Source organism: Eleutherodactylus coqui, chromosome 1, assembly GCF_035609145.1.
Source record: "Eleutherodactylus coqui strain aEleCoq1 chromosome 1, aEleCoq1.hap1, whole genome shotgun sequence".
Taxonomy (NCBI): domain Eukaryota; kingdom Metazoa; phylum Chordata; class Amphibia; order Anura; family Eleutherodactylidae; genus Eleutherodactylus; species Eleutherodactylus coqui.
The window spans coordinates 291580732-291601241 of NC_089837.1; the positions used below are offsets into that span (position 1 = coordinate 291580732).

Genomic DNA, 20510 nt, shown 5'->3' on the forward strand with positions numbered 1-20510 from the left:
TTAGGTACTGTGTTAGGGACATGAGAGAATGCTTGCATATGGGACTAAGGGACTATGAACAGAACCCTAACAACTACAGCTCCACACAGAATCCTAAGGGCACGGTCACATAGGGCGGATTCCCGACAGAAATGTCACGGTTTGGCCGCAGCAAAAAACGCGACATTTCCGCCGGGAGAACCGCCGCGGAAAAAGCCGCGGCGGCTTTGAAGCGGCCCGGCCACTCACTCTTCCGCTGTGGCCGGCGCTCCCATAGAGGAGAGCGTGGCCGCAGCGAGAAAAAAAAATAGACATGCTGCGTTCGGCAAATCCGCGCCGCAGCGGCAGCTTCTGCCGGCTTAGCCGCAGTGGATTTGCCGTCCCGTGTGGACGAGATTTCGGAGAAATCTCATCCTCGTGGCTGGCTAATCCCGGGATTAGCGGCCGCATGCGGATTTGCCGCACGGAATTTCGGCCGCAAATCCGCCCCGTGTGAACCCAGCCTAAAGCCTCTGCAGTTTGAAGCTGTGTGGGACTCCATACAGGTGCTTCACTGTGTGCATGGTCCTTCTAAATAATACATTTGTAGAGACAAACTGCAAGAAATAAACCTTTATTTACACCGAAAAAGATTATTAACATAGATCAGAAAAGCCATACAGATAAAATACTGACATGAGTGTGAAAAGATAATGTATTACAACAGAGTTAGACAGAAAACGTTAACCTTTTCAGCATCTCTCTTCAAATCATCCTTTACAACTTAAAAATTAGAATACCAAATAAAACAGTTGATGCAGTGTGACTTGACACATTAGTAGCATTCAAAGTCTTAAAGATATGCACAGATATAGCAATCACTAATAAAATCGGTGAATTGTGATGACTCTATTTACAGGATTGTAGTACAGTGGTACCTCAGGACAGGATTGTAGTACAGTGGTACCTCAGGATGTGAGTGCCTTAGCTTGCGTGTTTTTTGACTTGCAAGCAAAGCAGGCTCTCTCACGAATTTTTGCTCTGATTTGCGAGCAAAAACTCGGGGTACGAGCCTGCTTGCAAGTCAAAAAACTCGCAAGCTGAGGCTCAGGAGGGGATCTATACTCACCTGTTGCTCCCTCCTCCACGCCGACACAGAGCATTGCTTTCTGGATGTGGGGCTTGAATGTTTTGCATTTAGCAAGCTAAGCTCTGATTGGCTGACGCGGTGCTGAGTTAACATCATTGAATGGCTGTGATTGGTTAACTCAGCGCCGCGTCAGCCAATGAAAGCTGGCGCTTGGTTAACCAATCAGAGCTTAGCTTGCTGGAGGCGGGGCATTTAAGACCCGCATCCAGAAAGCAATGCTCTGTGTCAGTGTGGAGGAGGGAGCGACAGCCTGCAGCAGCTCATTGGGGAAAGCCGGCGGTGGGTGAGTATTGATTTTTTTTTTTTTACTTGCAGTTAGTTTCCTCATTGGAAAGCATTAATGGTGTTTCAATGCATTTCAATGGGGAAAAGTGCTTTGACATATCAGTCTTTTGGCTCACGAGCTCCGTCTCGGAACGGATTAAACTCGTATGTCAAGGCACCCCTGTACATTGTAGTTAAGTTATTACGACGTTTCAAATGTCAAGTTAACGTATGCTACATCTTTGCATGGCTATTGTAGAGATCCTTTCTGCAATGATGGATGAGGGCAGCTTTACTCTAAGTAATATATATTTTCATAAATGGTGACTTGATCTAATACACTATTGGATTGGGAGTGTTGTATACACATAAAATACATCACATTGTGTTAATGATACAGTATGCTTTAGAAGGAAAGCATAAAATAGACATTTTCACTGTTTTATTTGTTAGAGAAGGAAGAAAATACTGGCAATAGAGATTTAGAAATATTAGTGGTATGCACAGCTTTTGGCAAATCCATCAGGGCCTAGCACAATAAGTTCCTCGGTGGTAGTAATAGTGGTTGTTGTGGAGGCTGACGTGACCTTGGAGCAGGTGTTTCCAGCTACTACAGATGTTTCTGTGATAGTGTTGGTGGTTGCTGGCTTACTACAGTATCTATCTGGATCAAAATGGTTGTTTTCAATTGTGTTTTCGGTTGTGGTGATTGCAGTATCAGTAGCATTGCTAATAGTTTGGGGGCCATCACTACCAATAAGAATTAATATTGAGGTCGGGGAAATGGAATTTGTTGTCTTAATGTAGATTTTACTAGGACTAATTGATTTCATTGTGATATTAACAGTTGTGGTTTCATTAATTTCCAGGCTTTTTACTTCTTTATTATTTATCAATTGGGTTAAAATGCGTACGCTTAGAATGCTTCTACTTTGCACAGCTGTGACAGTTATGTTCTCTTCACTAGAATAATGTGTTGATGGTATCTCAGTTAGATTACATGGTGGTAGTGTTGAAATTGAATGGTTTGTGAGAGCTGTAGTTCCTTCTGTTGTGGTACTAGAGGGTACATTTGGGGTTGAGGTGCTAGGTTTAGTTGTGGTAGAAGTAATAGGTTCAGGAGTGGTTTCAGTGCTTGTGGAAGGTTCATTTGTGGTTTTAGGGTTAGTGGGGATGGTAGATTCACCAGGGTTTTTACTGGTGGTAGGGGTGTTATATTCATTAGCTGTTTCAGTGGTGGTTGGAGGTTCAATTGTAGTTTTTGGGTTTGTAGTGATGGTAGATTCAGTAGTGTTTTTACTGGTGGTAGGGGTGGTATATTCATTAGCTGTTTCAGTGGTGGTTGGAGGTTCAGTTGTGGTTTTAGTGTTTGTAGTGATGGTAGATTCAGTAGTGCTTTTACTAGTGGTAAAGGTGTTATATTCATTAGCTGTTTCAGTGGTGTTTGGAGGTTCAGTTGTGATTTTAGTTATAGTAGGGGGGATAGATTTAGCTGTAGTTTTATTAATGGTGGAAGGGTCTGTTGTAGTTTTATAGACAGTATATTCAGTAGTGGTTACAGTGGGGGTAGTGGTGGTGGTGCGAGGTTCAGTTATGATTTCATTGGTGATAGATTCAATAGTGGTTGCAGTGCTGATAGTAGGTTTAGTTGTGGTTTCAGTCTTAGCGTTGCTAGTTATAGTAGTTGGTATTGTGATAGTAGTAGGTATAGTAGTAGTAGTTTTGATTGGTGTCGGTGTGGTTGTTGTGCTGGTGCTAATAGTTGGTGTTGTAGTAGTAGATATAGCAGTGGTTGTTGTGCTGGTGGTAGTAGTTGTTGGTGTTGTGGTAGTTATAGGTATAGTAGTGGTTGTTGTCGGTGTGGTTGTAGTGCTGGTAGTAGTCGATGGTGTTGTGGTTGTGGTAGTAGTAGGTGTAGTAGTGGTTGTTGTCAGTGTGGTTGCTGATGTGCTGGTGGTAGTCGTTTTTGTTGAGGTAGTAGTTGTAGGCAGATCTGTAAAAGAAGAAAATATTCCTTGTTACTGTCAAGTAAATAATGTTCTTGTACAATATTAAATATGATATAGAAATTGATAAACTATTAAATATGTTCTGTCGGCTTTCCTAAAAATGTCTTTTTTTAACTGCTTAAAGACCAATTTTGAGCTTAAGGACACAGCATTTTTTTTGGGAATATTCAACTTCACTTTTCAAAAGCCATAACGTTTTTATTTTATCATCACAATGGCCATATGAGAGCTAGTTTTACGCATGACGAGCTGTAGACTGAATTCAATGAATGGCTGAGCGCTGACTGTGATTGGCTATGTGCTCAGCCAATCGGATATAGCCCTTTCAGGAGGCAGAGATTTCTAAATCCCTGCCTGCTGAAAGAGCTTTAGAGCTGTGCTGGCATGTATGAAAAAACATGCGCCGGAGCCAAGACAGCGCCAGAGAGGTGAATATGTTTTTCTTTTATTTTTTAAACAAGCTAGGCATGATTTTCAGGGAAGGGCTTATATTTCAAGCCCTTCCCCTGAAATTACTGCGCGGGTTGCCTGCAGCCCATTGCCGCCATTGAAAGCAATAGGAGAAGATTGCGATCCTCTGCCACAGCTATGGCAGGATATTCTTTCATCCCCGCAGGGAGTCCCCTTGTCACTGAACACTGTGACAGTGCTGTCACAGTGTTCAGTGATGAGGGGACTCTCAGTGGGGTATATTTTATGCGCAGCATGAACCTTGCCGCTGCACGGATGTCCTATCTTTTGCAGGTGCAAAGATTTTGCACCTGTAAAAGATGGACATGTGAACACTTCATAGGGAACCAATTGTTCTATCAGACGCACTTTTTTGTGCACATAGGTGCATGCAAAAATAAAAGCTTGTCTGACTAAGCCCTAATGCTCTTACTTATCAATGCGATTCCTGGGAGTTTCTTTCATGACATATTGTTAATGTTAGTGGTAAATTTTTATCAATAAATTTTGTCTTTGTTAATAAAATAAAATTTACTGAAAATTAGAAAAAATCATTAATTTTCAAACTTTCAGTTATTCTGCTTGTAAGAGAGATAGTCACACACCACAAAAAGTTCATAATTAACATTTACCACAGGCCTATTTTATAATGAAATCATTTCTAAGTGTTATTTTATTTTATTAGGACTCCAAAATGTGTAGTTTAGCAGTAATTTTTCACCTTTAGGGAAGTTCACACAGATGTATTTTTGTGCACAATATGCAGAAATTAGGACCTGCTCTATTTTTGTGTGCATTATACATCTACCTTGTTGATAGCACAAATATATTGCACTGAAGCATGTGCATTTGCGCATATGCTCATATGAAACTGTCCATACTAGCAAATTTCAGAAGCTGTTTATTTGAAGGACCAATTCAGTTCTGACATGGACTTTAAAAGCCTATGTATCAGAAATCCCACATGAATCACCCCATATTAAAAATAGCACCACTCAAAGTGGCATTTAGAAAGGTTAATAAGATGTTTCACAGGAATTAAAGAAAAATGCATCAAAAAGGAGAACAGTTACATTTTTTAATGCAGATTATCAATTTAAAACCATTTTTTTCTATAACCCTGCAGGAGTTGGTAGCGAAGCAAATCTCAGATTTTATTATCCAGATTCTGCAATTATTAGAAATGCACCATATGTGGATGTAAACTGCTGTTTGGGCACATGGCCGGGCTCAAAAAGGAAGGAGCACTATTTGGTTTTTGGAATGCAGATGTTGCTGAAATGATTTTCAGACTCCATGTTGTGTTTTCAGCCCCTGAGGTATCAGTAGATTTGAAACCCCAAGAAGTGGCCCCATTTTGGAAACTTAAACTCTCAAGGAATTTATTGAGGGGTGTAGTGAGTGCTTTGACCCTGCAGGTGATTTTCCCATTAAAAAATACATATATTTGATAATAAAAAATTCAAACCTTTACTGTAATATGTAGGTTTAACCCCAGATTTTTAATTCCACCAGAACCAAAGGAGAAAAAGCACCCCACAATGTGTTACCCAATTTCTCCTGAGCATGGAAATGCCCCATATGTGGATGTAAACTGCTGTTTGGGCTGGGCTCAAAAGGGAAGTCATCAGGAAAAAACATAAAAATGGTTCAGTGCAATAATACAATTAAAATTCCAGGGACTTGTAGTAGATTTTGAGTACTTCTTTCATGCACAGATCGGATTGTGTGGGGCAGGTTTCACAATGCTATATGGCGTCCTTCGTTGTCCCTCATTTGTAAGTCTATGCACCTTTTTGGGGTCCTTCCCTTCTTACCAGTGGAGGGAATTTCACTAAAAGTGTAGACATTTCCACAAGCTTAATTGCAACACCCAAAACTAAATAAAATTATGTTTTTCTTTTCTTTTTCTCTTTCCCCTTCCTTTTTCTTCCTTTCTCTTTAATAAATATACTGCAAATCATTTTGAAATTTAAACCCACTTGTAAGCGAGTTCCCAACTTCAATATCAAAATGTCTCTCCGCTGAGGACAAATTTTCTCCAATCCCCACCTCTTAAAGGTCTTTTACAGCTTCAATACCACAGAATCTGAATGACTCCAAATAGTCTGCGTGATGAAAAATTGACTTGCAACTCCTGAAATATTTTTGTACTATGATTCTAAATTGCATGTTATTAATCATTTGCACAGGCTATTTTGTTAGAAAGCATTTCTATAAAGTGCTAGCTGATCCAGCTCTAATAACTCACCTGTGCAATAGACCTCAAACTTCAGCAGACCAGCAAACTTGTACACATAATAACCTGCAGGACAAGCTTTCACCAGAATAGATGGTCCAATTGAATTCAATGAGAGCCCATTCGACAAAAGAGGAACTGATTTCACGCCTTCCCCAACAGCTGGATGGCTACTCAAAGTAAAGGGCTCAACAGAACCACATTTGAGAGCGCCCACATATCCTTCTTTCAAGGTTAGGCCGTTTGAGTAGCGGTACCAGCCAAATAAGTATCTGTCTGTGGGGAATCTTCCAACAGAGTTTATAGTGTAAAGTCTACGTGATCCATCAATCTCTTGGTAATTTACACAAGGATCAACACATTTAATGCCATCGCCATCTCCACTTCTTACACAATCTTGATCAGCGTTGCAGATATCTATAGGACATGGTGGGTTCTTGGGTGTAGTGCAAAGGTAGATGCCATTCTTATTTACACATTGAGATTGGGTAAGGCAGGTGTACAAAGAACTACTCTTGCATTCATTAATATCAATACATAGTTTTTTTGTATTATCCCATGTGTATCCTGGAGGGCAGCATATATTGTCACAAAACACTACTCTTGTGCAGTTTAGGCCATTTCCGATAAAACCACTTTTACAAGAGCATAGCACATAGCCTTGTTTTACATTGCAGTCTGCATTAGTTGAGTTGCAATCATCACATGTTTTTGCATCTGCAAATAAACAAAAAAAACAACAAAAGGAGATCACAAGTTAAAGGATTTTGTTGTATATAACGTAAAATATTAATATAAAATGTAAATATGGTGCAGTTGCTATATCTCCATAGGCATTTCTAATATCAGTTTGACAGCTCCACTGGCTGCTTTATAAGGGTAAATGCACATTTAGCAAAATTGCAGTATCCACCGTGCGGAGGAGAATTGAATTTTTCTTCACTGAAATCGATCAGTGGTGTGGATTTTAAAATCCAGAGCATGTTAATTTTGCTGCAATTTTCACTGCAGATGTCGCCTCTTTCATTATAGTGGAATTAAAAAAAGCAGTACAATCTGTAATATTTGTGGCAAGTCCTTCACTGTACTTGCAGTAGAAAAATTCACCATGTGTTCGCCTTATCCTGAGGGGATTTTCCATAGCTTAAAATCTGCTTCATGTTTTGGCGCAGAAGGGTGACTACCCACTAGCAAGATGCCGTTTTTGGTGTGTTGCGAATTTAACATTAGAAAGTCCCATTGACATCTGGGGGGAAAAAAACGGTAGTGGGTAGTCACCCTTAAACAGGTGCGGAATTCAAGCCCCATAAGGATACATTGTGACACAGAAATGTCTGCACGGTCTAATTCCATTCCATGTGGAAGCATCTTTAAAGAAATCTCCACTTGTTGTGGAGAAAATCCACACCGTAATTTGACCTGTGGTGTGAATTTTAAATCTGTAAGATTACAATTTGTAAGGCCGTATTTACATAGATGAGTTCCGTTTTGATGGCGAAATGGATAGAATTCACGCATGAAAATAACGCATTAATTTTAATGTGTTTATTTACAACCTCAATTCCAAAAAAGTTGGGACGATGTGTAAAATGTGAATAAATGTTAAGAAAAAAAGGATGCACTGATTTGGAAATCTCATACAATCATATGTCATTCACAATAGCATGCAAAAGACATATCAGAAGTTGAAAGTGAGACATTTTTTGCCATTTCATAAAAAAATTAACTCCTTTAGAAATTAATGGCAACAACTAGAGATGAGCGAGCCTCCTTGGCAAGGCAGTAACTCGAGCGAGCATCGCTCTTCTTGAGTAACTGCTTAGGGATTTGAGCAGGCTCGGGTGGGCTGTGGGTGTGAGCGGGGGGAAGAAAGAGAGATCTCTCTCACTCTTCCTCCCGCTCCGCTCCCCCCCGCCCCCCGCAGCCCACCCGAGCCTGATCGGATCACTAAGTAGTTACTCGAGAAGAGCGATGGCTTCACAGAAGAGATTGCAGTCCATACTTTTTACCAATAGAAAACATTTGGAGCATTATGAAATGAAAAATCCGCACAGAAGACCCAGGGCTGTTGGGCAGCTAGAATCCTACATCAGACAAGAATGGGACAACATTCCTCTCCCAAAACTCCAGCAATTAGTCTCCTCACTTACCAATTGTTACAGCCTACTATAAAAATAAGAGGCAATGCTACACAATGGTGGGCATGGCTCTGACCCAACTTTTTCTAGATGTGTTGCTGCCATCAATTTCTAAATGAATCTGCGGAATAAGTTGGCGCTATACAAATAAAGATTATTATTATTATTATTATAATAAAAAAAAAAGAAATGGAATAATGTTTTACTCTCAACTTCTGATATGTGTTCAATTGTGAATAAAATATGGTTTCCAAATTCATTACATTCGTTTCTTTACATTTATTTATATTTTACACAGCATCCAAACTTATTGGGAATTGGGGTTGTACATGAGTTATATTTCTCTCAGATCGATTGTCTCAGATAGAGCAGCCGCACCATATCCTATTTTGGGGCAATCGTTCAGGAAAAAGACAAAATCGCATTGCACTTGCGTGTAAATGAGAGGTTCACCGAGTGCAATGCAATTTCTCTATTTTTACTATTGCAACAACATGGGACTTTCATGCGCATGAAAAACGCATCTGAAAATCGTGCGTGCAGGAATGTATTGCGTTTTCCTCGTAAAATATACTACAATAGCAGTAAAAATCACTGGTTTGCAAGTATATTATCAGTCCGAGTTTCTTAGACTGTTAATGCACTTGAGGGCTCAGTCACACGGACGCATTGGCACCCGTACACTGGCGCCGATGCGCCCGTGTGACTGACAGTTAGAAGACGGCCGTACCTGAAGACGGACGTCTCTCTGCAGCGTTGATGAAAGAACACATGACCGGCAATGAAGCCGTTCACGTGTTCTTTCTTCCGGGGCGGCAGAGAGACGTCCGTCTTCAGGTACGGCAGTCTGCTATCTGCAGTAAAACGGGCGCCGATGTGTAAATATAGGCTACTGAAGATTTTCACAGAGGATTTCACTCCTTCAGATGAGTAGGGTAAATGTTCAGTTAATCTGCGCCAAAATCTGAGGCAAAAGTGTACTATATTTTTGGGGAAAATTTGCTGCAGATTCATCAAAGTTTTTTTACTGTGTAAAATACATCCTGTGTACATATAACCCTAAAGAAACAGCCGCCACATCCAGGCAAAAATGAATGCAGAGGTGGCCACATAGGTAAGTGGCTTTCTCAATTCATTCTAATGGGAGATATGAGGGGCAATATTACATTTGAATTTCAGATATTTAGCTTTTTCTTTTTACACAACTAGGGATGAGCGAGTATACTCGCTAAAGGCAATTGCTAGAGCGAGCATTGCCTTTAGCGAGTATCTCCCCCGCTGGAGACTGCAGGTTCGGGTGCCGGCGCGGGGGAGCGGTGAGTAGCGGCTGTCATCAGGAGGGAGCTGGGGGGAGAGAGGGAGAGAGAGATCTCCCCTCCGTTCCGCCCCGCTCTCCCCCGCAGCTCTCCGTGCCCGCTGCCGGCACCCGAACCTGCAGTCTTGAGCGGGGGAGATACCCGCTAAAGGCAATGCTCGCTCGAGAAATTGCCTTTAGCGAGTATACTCGCTCATCTATATACACAACCTAAACAATCTGAAAATCTAAAAGTCATTTTAGAAACTTGTACCTGATGTTACAGAGAATCAAAATATAAAAAAGAGGGTCCTGCGCTTCTTAAGGAGTAAGTTATAGCTTTTTTCTTTTACTGTTACACAGATCACATACTTTTTCTGGAGGCCTCCTCCATGGAGAACCCAAATCCTAAAATATAGGCTTTCTTGTATCATGCTGCATCTGCTTTTAATGGATCCATTTTATCTTCTTCTGTCTTTCTTCCTTTCTACGCCTACTCATTTATGAATGGATCCGTTAAAAGGACAACAAAAACTAAACCAAACAAACCTTTTCTTCTCCTTTCCATTCACTTTTCATTATTGTAGCAGAAAAAAGCACTATTTTTTCCATTAACAAAGAAGGAAAGCAGGCAGAAGAGAAGCTCTGAAAATGCCATTGAAATCAATGGGAAGTAAAACTGAGTTGTTTTTTTCCCGTTTTGCTGCTCCTCTGATCTAACCGCAGAACAGAAAACAAAAACATTCATGTGGACAAGAGCTAAGATGTCCTTCTCTGAATGAGGATTCTTAAGGGTTCCTTCACACTGGCGAGTGCAATATCTCCCTGAGTAAATAGCGCAAGTTTTGCACTTTTGTTAATTAAATGTTTGAGCGGCAGCGATGCTTTTTCCTGGGAAAACATTACGCATCGCATCACAGAAACCTGCATTTTTCTTGTGCGATAGACGACAACAGGTGTTGCTAATGTTAAAAACACATTTAGCGAACACCGCAAGTTCGTGCGTTGCGTTGCTATAAATCCGAGGTTCCATAGGGAAACATGGGTGAGAAAAAAAACAAAATGCAGAAAGCTAGGACATGCAGCGATTTTCAAATCTTGCAACATTGCATGATAAAAAAACATCGCAGATGGGAATGAAGTCATTGAAAAGCATGGGTTTCAGAATTCTGCATTTTCTCACACTCATACATCGCTCAGAAATTGTGTGATTTTCTCGCTAGTGTGAAGGCAGCTGAACCCTTGTACGGTATTAATTTCAAAGTGCAGGACTGCAATGAACAAGTCTGGAGTCAAATTGACCACATGGTAGCACATGAGGATTAACTTTATAGCTATTAGTCAACAGGTGGCAGCATTTGGATACTCACTTGATGTAAAGTCTGAAAAACAAAGCAAAAGAAAAAACTAAATTAATAAAATTAAGTATCTAAACAATTCATAGCATGAAAAACAAATGACCATAACGAGTCTCTAGATGATTCTGAGATTTATGATGTATTAAAAAACAATCCTGTTCTAAAAATTATTGAAATTACATTATCAAAATACTAATGATGACCTGTCCATGAGTGAATGTATGAGTTACATGCTCCGCCCCTGATCACACAATGGTGACATCATCAAAGGTCCTCAAATATAAAACATGCAGAGCCTGACAACAGCCGTGTGCTTACAGGACCTGTGATGATGTCACTGTCAATGATCAGTCACCTGGGCTCTGTGTCTGTGAGTTACATGCTCCACCACTGATCACATGACGGTTACATCATCACAGGTCCTTCATCGCTGTTGCGGATTTTGATATGGTTTTTGATAAGGAAATGTTACGGATTTTGGCGTGGATCTGCAGCATTTCAGCTATGTGTGAACCCTTGAGTTAGTTCACCACATGTAACTTTCCTGCTATCCTCAAGGCCAAGGAGAAGCAGGTGCTGAGGCCTACTTATGGGTGGTAGAAATCTGGGCCCAGGCTGTGCTGCTTCCCGTTACCTGTTAGACCTATCTTAGGGGTTCAGGTGAATACCAGGACATAGCGTGACTGAGGGGGAGTGTCTAGAAGCTCCAGGGCCATGATGGAACAGTCACAGTTATGCGGCAAAGAGGACAAGGATAGCTCAAAGATGGATACGGCCGCCATCAGCACTAAAGACTGTTTCAACTGTTCATATTCAAAGAACTGTACCTTCATTTTGGATGTTTGTAACCACAAGGCTATTATTTCAAATAAAGCATGATTTGATTTAACCTTCCTGTTTCTCTGGACTATTATTTGTGGTCTGCACTGCATCACAAACACACCAGGGAAGACCACTCCAGAGCACCCTAACATCAATGCCAATATTTCACTATGTGAAAATTGATGAAATAACTGAAAACAAATAGCAGATTCTAAACTAATGTTATTAAATGTATCCATTAACAATAGGTACAACTGAAAACTATAACAGGCTAATTTAGGTCGAAATAGATAATTTGAGACAGCAAGGCAGAGAGACAGATCATTAAAAAGATCTGACAATCATCTCTATATTTTTATAGTCTGTCAGTATCTTTCTGATGTACTGGGAGAAACCCACCCTAAGGCCTTAGTCACACGGGCGTTTTTTGCCGCGATTTGCGGATCGCATGACGGATGCGCATCCGCAAATCGCGTGACCGGGGCCAAAAAATCGCCTGAAAAAACTGCTCCTAGCCGCGTTTCAATAGAAACGGGCCGGAGCTGTGCAGCGCATTGAATTCAATGGAGCCGGCAATACAGCCGGCTCCATTGAAAGCAATGCGCTGCGGGCGATCTCACGATGAATTATCGGGAAGGGCTTATATATTTTATTCCTCCTGTGCTCGCCGGCAGCCCATTGCTTTCAATGGAGCCGGCTGTATTGCCGGCTCCATTGAATTCAATGGGCAAACATCATTCTTCTCTGCCACAGCTGTTACAGCTGTGGCAGAGGAGAATGATTTGTCTACTATATGTTCTCAATGGGATCGGCGCTGCTGCCGCCGGCCCCATTGAGCGCATATAGAGAAGAGAACAGGAATCGCAGATCGCAGATAGGTGCGATCTGCGATTTCTGTTCTATAATTTATCGGACGAGCGCATAAAAAGCGCTCATGTGTCTGATACCATTGCAAAGCAATGGTTTTATAAAGTCGCCGGACGCATGCGCATGCGCAAATCGCGCGAAAAAACGCCCGTCTGACTAAGCCATAAGAGAGTGCATGATCGTCAATGCCAGGAATTGTTACTAGTGCTCAAGGGACCACAGTAAAATTTAAAGCTGGAGGTATATGAAGTACTTACTCTGTGAAAAACACACATTGAAACAGATAATCAGAGTGAAAGCTCCCAGCAGGACGTTAATTGTGCTCATGTTGTTTGACCCCCTGCTGTAAAAGAAATACATATTTGTCCGTTCTGTTCTGTGACTTTTTAGACATTGCTTCTGTAAATTTACTAAAGCATTCAAATTTATTTATCAGTCTGTCTAACAAGCCAAATCCTCCGATTGTTTACTCTTATAATTTAGGCCGCTCTCACACACTTCTTACTGTGATTCGCATGGCATTTCAAACACCACGCTAACCGCGGTACAACGCCTACATTGATGTCAATAGGGCTTCGCAGACCAGTGCTCAACACGGCCTTTCTAATGCTGCAATTTTCAAGCGCTGTCTTTTTTTTACTTTTGTGCATTTTAGTACACTTCATCACTCATCACAGCGGTGGGGTACATTAAAAAACGCTATCAAACGCTGTAACGTGTTCCAAAACACCGTGTGAAATCACCAGTTTCAGGCGCAGTGTTTTCTGAGCCCATGTGTGAGTGCAGCCTTAGTAATTTTACTCAGCATTGTACTGTACTGAAATTCTATGCTTTTACATCAACTAGAAAATGTGCTTGAACTGATGTTAGTCACCCCTGAGGGTAGAAATGTGGTTTTTCTAGTTGTTTTTTTCTTTCTTTTAAAATGCAAAGAATACTCTCTGAGGTCCAATATTACAAATAACAAGAAGCAAGGCACTAATTATTGAAATATATAAGGTATAGAAATATCTGTATGTCATACTACATTCTTTTTATCTCATATCAATCTACACACCTATTTATCTTACCTATCTGTATTTTTTGTATCTCATATGTAACTAGCTAGTTTTTTTCTCTCTCCTATCTATCTATCTATCTATCTATCTATCTATCTCATATCTATCTATCTATCTCATATCTATCTATCTATCTATCTATCTATCTATCTATCTATCTATCTATCTATCTATCTATCTATCTATCTATCTCATATCTATCTATCTCATATCTATCTATTTATCTATCTATCTATCTATCTATCTCATATCTATCTATCTATCTCATATCTATCTATCTATCTATCTATCTCATATCTATCTATCTATCCATCTATCTCATATCTATCTATCTATCCATCTATCTATCTATCTCATATCTATCTATCTATCTCATATCTATCTATCTCATATCTATCTATCTATCTATCTCATATCTATCTATCTATCCATCTATCTCATATCTATCTATCTATCTATCTATCTATCTATCTATCTATCTATCTATCTATCTATCCATCTATCTATCTCATATCTATCTATTTAATACCTATTTATTAATCTCATCAATCAATCTAACATCTACAGTATCTTTATTTCTCTCTATCAAATCAGATTCAAAACTTAAAGTATGGCAGATTATGCTCCTCTCTGTCTATGGGAGGCACTAATGTATTGTGCAGCAATGGCTGCTGTGTTTTCATCTTCCCCCAGTAGAATTTCTCCATCCTCCTCTATGGCGTTTAATTTCATTCATAGTCCTAGTCTCCTTATATGGGGGAAAGAGACCTTGTGAACCCCCTATGGCTCCGGGAACCAGGTCCGACCACATCCTCTACACCCATTATAGTTACGGCCCTGCATCAGAAAGAGTCTCCTGAATGAGTAACTGGGGTATCATAACAGGAAGTGTGCCTCACCCTCCATGCCCTCCTGGTTGCACTGCTGCCACAGACTGCCTTCCCAGGGCTTGTAGTTCTTTTTGTACCACCCTGATTCAATGGCCAGGCTGTGGGTGCCCAGTCTGTAATGGCTCAGGATCTGTCGGTCTCTGGGATTTGGTAGAATTTCCAGATATGAATGAGTTCGGCTCCCTGTGTAAACCCTGATATATTGTCAGTTTCTTGGATGTTCTTATGTCGTTCCTCAAGTCCCTGAAATATTCCTCTTGATTCTTGTTTATTGTTTTTTTATTTTGTTTTTTGTGCAACAGGTCTGGATGGTGATTTGGTCATGCTGGGTTTGTGTGAATTATTCCAGGGTATCTGGTTTGCCATCTATCTTATATCTAGCCATTTTTCTCATATCTCATGCCTCATTTCTCTATCTCATATCTTATTTTATCTATCTATCTTATCTATCTCTTTCCAAATCTGAAATCTCATTGTATCTATCTAAAACCAAATTATTTATTTATCTCTGTCTCTCTAGCTGAAATCGCATTCTATCTATCTTTGCAGGAAATAACATTTGAAACAGTTCAATAAGAAAATCAGAATATGATTATAATCTGAATATATAACTCTTTTCATATGGCCAGTACACCATTAGTTACAGCTTTAAGCACAGATCATATACTTGTATCTAAAAATTGAAAGCGAAATTACTGAGAACATACCCAATATGGCTGACCGGCACAGAAAAACAAAAAAAGATAAATGACAGGCACACTTACAATAAAAGAAAATGGTTTGTAACTAAATTTTACTGAATTAGCAAATATTTGTGGCATAAAAAGATAAATAATTATATTAAAACATCTTTAAATATTTCATTCAGCTGTTAGCAATATATTTTATGCACATGTTGGTCTTAAAATCAATGCACTGCTCTGACAGTGAATCTACATTACAAACCTTCAGCACTGTACAGGTAAATTAATGCAACTTGAGGGTGCATTCACACGAGCGTAGGCGTATTTACGTTCGTACGTGCGCAGTGTATAATCGCCGGAAAGAACGTTTTTCGGCGATCATGACCAGAGCTAGAAAGCGTATTATCGTTTGTTCCTACTTTGCAAACTATCTTTTCAGCCATTGAATATGCGTTGGCGCGTATTTCGGTCGCGTATGTTCCGTTTTTTTCGGATTGCCGTTTTTACGCGCCGTAAAATCGCCCATGCGAACGAATACTTTCGAAAGCAACGCCTCAGATGGTCACGTATATACGATTGGGCGCAAAAACACGCCGTTTATGCGCTCGTGTGAACGCACCCTCAGTGTCGTCATTTACTGAAAGTCTGAGAAAAAAACACCCCCTACACCTAAACAACATTCTATTTAATTCTGTAAACTGAAAACCTGACTGTTGGAAGTATTCTATCATGTTCTCTTACCTCCTTGCAGTGCGAATATCAGAGACACCTGTTCAGCTAGCCAAGGACTTAAATTCTTAGCAAGATGAAAATGTGGACCTAAAACGTTTTACCAATCAGTAGTTATGACCGCACCCGAGCCAGCAAAAATAGTACAAATATTACTCTACATACTGCCTCTTGCCTAAGGCAATTGGTTAGAGTGTATGCGAAACCCCACAAACCTTTTACTTTGCTATCAGTTTCAGATTTCTCAAAGAAGCCTAAAGCCAAAATACTGAAATAACAGTGATGTCACAGAAAGAATTATACAATTCTGCATCTTACTACAAGACAACAAATACAATGGATGTAAATAATATTTGTGTATATTGTGTATATTCCAGATTTGTAGAAATTTTTCATTGGTGAGACGTGTCTATAAATAATCACATAAGAACGTACAATTACACAAGAATTCAGACAGGAGTTTCTCCAGTTATGCTGATCCCCAGATGATTGGACAGGTCTCTCATATGTAAAAAGTCAGTGATATAGGAGAATAGAATTGTGTGTCCAAAGAATGGGGAAGTATATATTTATTGGGGAGTGGATAACAATGGAAGAACTGTAGATGTCAATATTAGGTTCAGTTGCATACCGCTAGGGGTCAAAATTGCAACCGGGCGCCTGTGCTGAGGGGGCCCAGAGGGCCCCACCATATACGAAATGCACACTAAGTGCATTACCGGCTGGTCACACTGATGGCAGCGTGATTGGTGCGTCCGACAGTGTGCGGTTGTGGGAGGAGGAGAGAAGGAGAGAAGAGGAGGGAACGCAATAACCACAGGTCGGCATTCGGAGAGGGGAGGGCAGTTACAGGCTGCAGACTCCCACAACGCATGCTCCTCCCACTGAGAGATTGTAGTTGTGAGTGGTCACAACTGCAGTCTATCAGTACACTGCTTGGCAGCGATTACCAGGGGCTCTGAAGGAGGGTCTAGGTCCCTTCTCTACTCACCCCTGTAGCAGTATCCAGACAGCCTGTAAATGAAAGGACCTGTGGTTGGCATAGCAACGCGGATCACATAAGCTGGCTCCAATCAAATGATCTGCATTGCTATGCCGACCACAGGTCCTGGACTTTCATTTACAGGCTTCCCATAAATGAAAATCTAAATGGATATATATGTCCAAACTACATATACCTTGTGTAGTTAGAACGTATATAGATGTCCACAGCATATGCTGTGTATGAAATGGCCTCAGAATACAAGCTCATCGGATAACTCAGATCGGGACAATTAACCCTTTAAATGCCGCTGTGAATTCTGACAGCAGCATTTATATATCTTGATCTATTGGGATTTAAATATCTCCTTCAGTTGCACTTTTACTATAGTACATTACTTGAAGTACATAGACTTTGGACTCTTACAATTTGAGTGTTTAGAACCTCAAATTTATAAGTATAGCAAATAAATATTTCAATAGTGAAGACCAAAATAATTCATATCTTTATACATAAAAATAGATTTCCTTTTTCTGTTTTTTAATGTATGGCCATATAACTGTGATATAGAGCCTGGTAGGCCTGTCTCAGCATCCATTTTATATCAGCCTATTCAGGTCTGGCTGTATGGCATCCATGTTGTGTGCAGCTAGATAGCATTGGTAATTTTTCAGGCCCTCGCCTATTTCCTCTCCCCTGCCTGCTGGATGTTGGCATTTAGAAAGATAATTGTATTACCTCACCTTAGCTGTGATGTAAATAAGCACTTCCATTCTCCTTAAGTCTCCTGGCTCCAAATATCTGCTTAGTTAGAATTAGCATGAGGAAATGGCATTGTGTGAATAGTTTGCCTGGTAATGAAGTCTCTGGAAGCTCATTCATCTAGGGCTGAGCTATCCCAGCCATTTAAGCATCAACAGTTAAATAAAAGGAAAATGTGTTAATAAAGATTCTTGGACATATGAAAGTCCCAGCTCAACACAAATTATACTCCCAGAATTGGTTGCGCCAGCTGAACAAAACGCACCTAAACACATGAAGGTACAAAGCCCAGAACACATCGAACGGCATATATGCCGTGTCATGCTTAGTATAGTTGAGGTGAAGGAGACACAAGCAGGAGAACAAGGAAGTCCCACCCTCCTGCCCTATTAATGCTTCATTTCAAGGGGATAGAATTGCTAATTATATGTGAAGAATAGTTGGTGGGAGAGTTATTAACATTTTCATGGCAGCTGTGTGGGGGTCCTTGGAGTCAATTATAAAATTTGTTGGGGAGAAAGCAGGCTGTGGATCGCCACCTTCCCCCATTTTAATGATGGTTGGTGTTGGGTCTGTCACCTCTTGGCTCTGATGGGGGAGTCCTTAAAGAGATGGTGAATTGTCTAGCCTTATAAACTCTAGTGGTGTCTCTGAGTCAGTTGGAGTGCAGCTGGAGGCAATTGGGATATTTCCCTTTAAATGGGGGAGGTGACAGATTTTGGGGCTCCAAGGACCTCCCCTCTTTTGGTGGATGGTGAATATTAATTAATGTGTTTGATGTTTAAATTGGGTCAATTTATGTAAATTTGTAATAAAATGGCGTGTGTGGCTAAATTATCCAAAAGTATTGTCATTATTTGGAATATAGTGGGTGTGTGGTTCATAATTGGAAGAATGAGGTCAGAAGGCATTAGCTGGTAATGAGTCTGGTATACCCTGGTCATGAGATTTTCCTGGCATATATGCCGACAGTAGACCAGACATTATGTGACTCAAGCCTTACATTTGTTTTTGTATCAAATATATAGAGCTTTGTATGATTTTTACAATATTATACTGTAAGGAATGAAAATATGTCATACTAGCATCAATTTTTAAATGTACTATTGAACATTCTCTGAGTATCTCCCATGACATCACACATTCTTATTACAGTCCCCAGGCAGAGAGATGTATCAGTACACCAGCTATTTCTTTGCTATGTCATTCAGACAACTTAATTAAAATATTTTTTAGGCTATTCATATCATATAAAAATAAACAAAGAGGGAAACCATGAGGCTGCTGTAGGGCTTTTGCAGAGAGGGGGGCTAGTCCTGGTGTCTTCATTCCTTTTGCTATTGTTGGCAAGAATCAGTATTGTCAGTAAACAAGGGAGTGGGAAATTAGCTCAGGGGTCATGGAAACAGCTTGGTGGGACAAACAATCACCAGGTCCAACTTTCCTTTGTGGATAAACCTTGGTATGGTAATGGGAGAGTGGGACCATTTTAATCCTTGCTATAGGCCCTCTCTCTTACTGCCATTGCACGAGAATTATATTGTGCTACATATTGGGTTATACCTAATGCCGAGAAATTGTAATACATTGATTTGAGATTCTCAAAAACTATTTACATATCATATCTCGCTTATTTCAAATCTACATATTTGCCTTAAAAATGATGAAACCTTCTCTATCACCATCCCTGTTACTTGCATTTCTTTCTATTCATTATATGTGCGGCTGCTTAGGCTAGCTGTTGAGGGGGAGACCACGGGTAATCAAGATGGATGTCACAGATGGCTCTGCGATTTCCCCTGACAATGGCGGCAGAGTGCCTAGCTCGGTCGCGCGCAGTGGAACAGGGGTAAGAATTGTAGCAGTTCGTTTTAACAGGGTTGTTACGGTGATGCCAGTACTTTTGTGAGGTGGACTCCTGGTGATGTTGATGAAATGATTAAGACGAGACCACGTAGCTTTGTGGTAAACCGAAGGTACACAGTTTACCCAGCTCTTTTAGATAAAACAGGTTCAACAAGTACAGTTTACAGTGATGCAGTCTTACTTGGCATTTTAATCAATATTGCTCTCTAACACAAAAGAATTTCTCTTCAACGCTCCCTCTTTTTTCCCTTTGTTTAAGGTTACTCAAGAAAGGATTCACACCAGTCCTAGTTATCTGGGGGAGAGGGTTTGTTTCCCAAGGATTAAGTTAGCTAGTAATGGAGTAACTGTGGTAGGGCCGCATGCACTTCCCTGGCTTTGCATCTAGCAGGGGCTCGTACAACTAACTGTTTCCTCCACTCTATGCTCATTTCTGTGCCCCTTTGGTACTTCTCCTCTTCACTCCGGCAACGTTTCTTCTTCAGCCCTGCTGCACACCTCCTGAAAATTCTCCTCTCTGCAACTCCTCCTTCACTTCCAACTCATTTTCCTGCACTTTCACACTAACCACACCCACAACCTGCCTCGCCTTGCTCACTTTTCCGGGCTTGTCGCTTCTCCCTCTCCCTCTACCAATCAGGGATTTATATGGCAACAGCCAATCCAGAGCAGTTACCGAGCAGAATAGCTTAAGCCTGTGAAGAAGGTCTTAACCACGAATATAATGCCTCTATGTTTCTGTGAAATTTCCTTGTACACATTGGATATACCATTTTTAGTGTTTTTTTAACTCACATACATGTTTTTTTGTATTCACAGAATGGTCGTCAAGTCATCATGGCATGCGAGACAATATACATGGTACCTGTATCGGTATATTTTTGTCGGTGGTCTTTTCAATTTATTGATATACCAGAGCTATTATAATATGTTGATCTGGTTTATATATGATTGATCTACTGGCTGTCATTTAGTTACTACTTGATCTTTA

General features: G+C 40.4%; 1 protein-coding gene and 1 long non-coding RNA gene across 2 annotated transcripts; both read right to left on the reverse strand.

Moving 5' to 3' along the window:
- Window positions 1-576: 576 nt before the first annotated feature.
- On the reverse strand, window positions 577-7180 carry LOC136584234 (mucin-2-like). The gene is made up of 3 exons (XM_066584301.1): window positions 7159-7180; window positions 6083-6787; window positions 577-3365 (listed from the first exon to the last, which is right to left on the reverse strand). The coding sequence occupies exons 1-3, from the start codon at window positions 7178-7180 to the stop codon at window positions 1864-1866; spliced, it is 2229 nt and encodes a 742-aa protein (XP_066440398.1). The 3' UTR covers window positions 577-1863.
- A 3337-nt stretch (window positions 7181-10517) lies between these two features.
- LOC136611815 (uncharacterized) lies at window positions 10518-16022 on the reverse strand. The gene is made up of 3 exons (XR_010790312.1): window positions 15922-16022; window positions 12807-12892; window positions 10518-10884 (listed from the first exon to the last, which is right to left on the reverse strand). It is a non-coding gene; the product is annotated as an uncharacterized lncRNA (long non-coding RNA).
- Window positions 16023-20510: the final 4488 nt, after the last annotated feature.

Excerpts from the sequence above, each read along its gene's own strand:
- LOC136584234 (XM_066584301.1), bottom strand. The coding sequence starts at position 7,180 with ATGGTGAATTTTTCTACTGCAA. Across the intron at positions 6,788-7,158 it reads GGTGAATTTTTCTACTGCAA|ATGCAAAAACATGTGATGAT; the intron begins GTACAGTGAAGG and ends GTTTATTTGCAG. Across the intron at positions 3,366-6,082 it reads GTTTGAGGTCTATTGCACAG|ATCTGCCTACAACTACTACC; the intron begins GTGAGTTATTAG and ends CTTCTTTTACAG.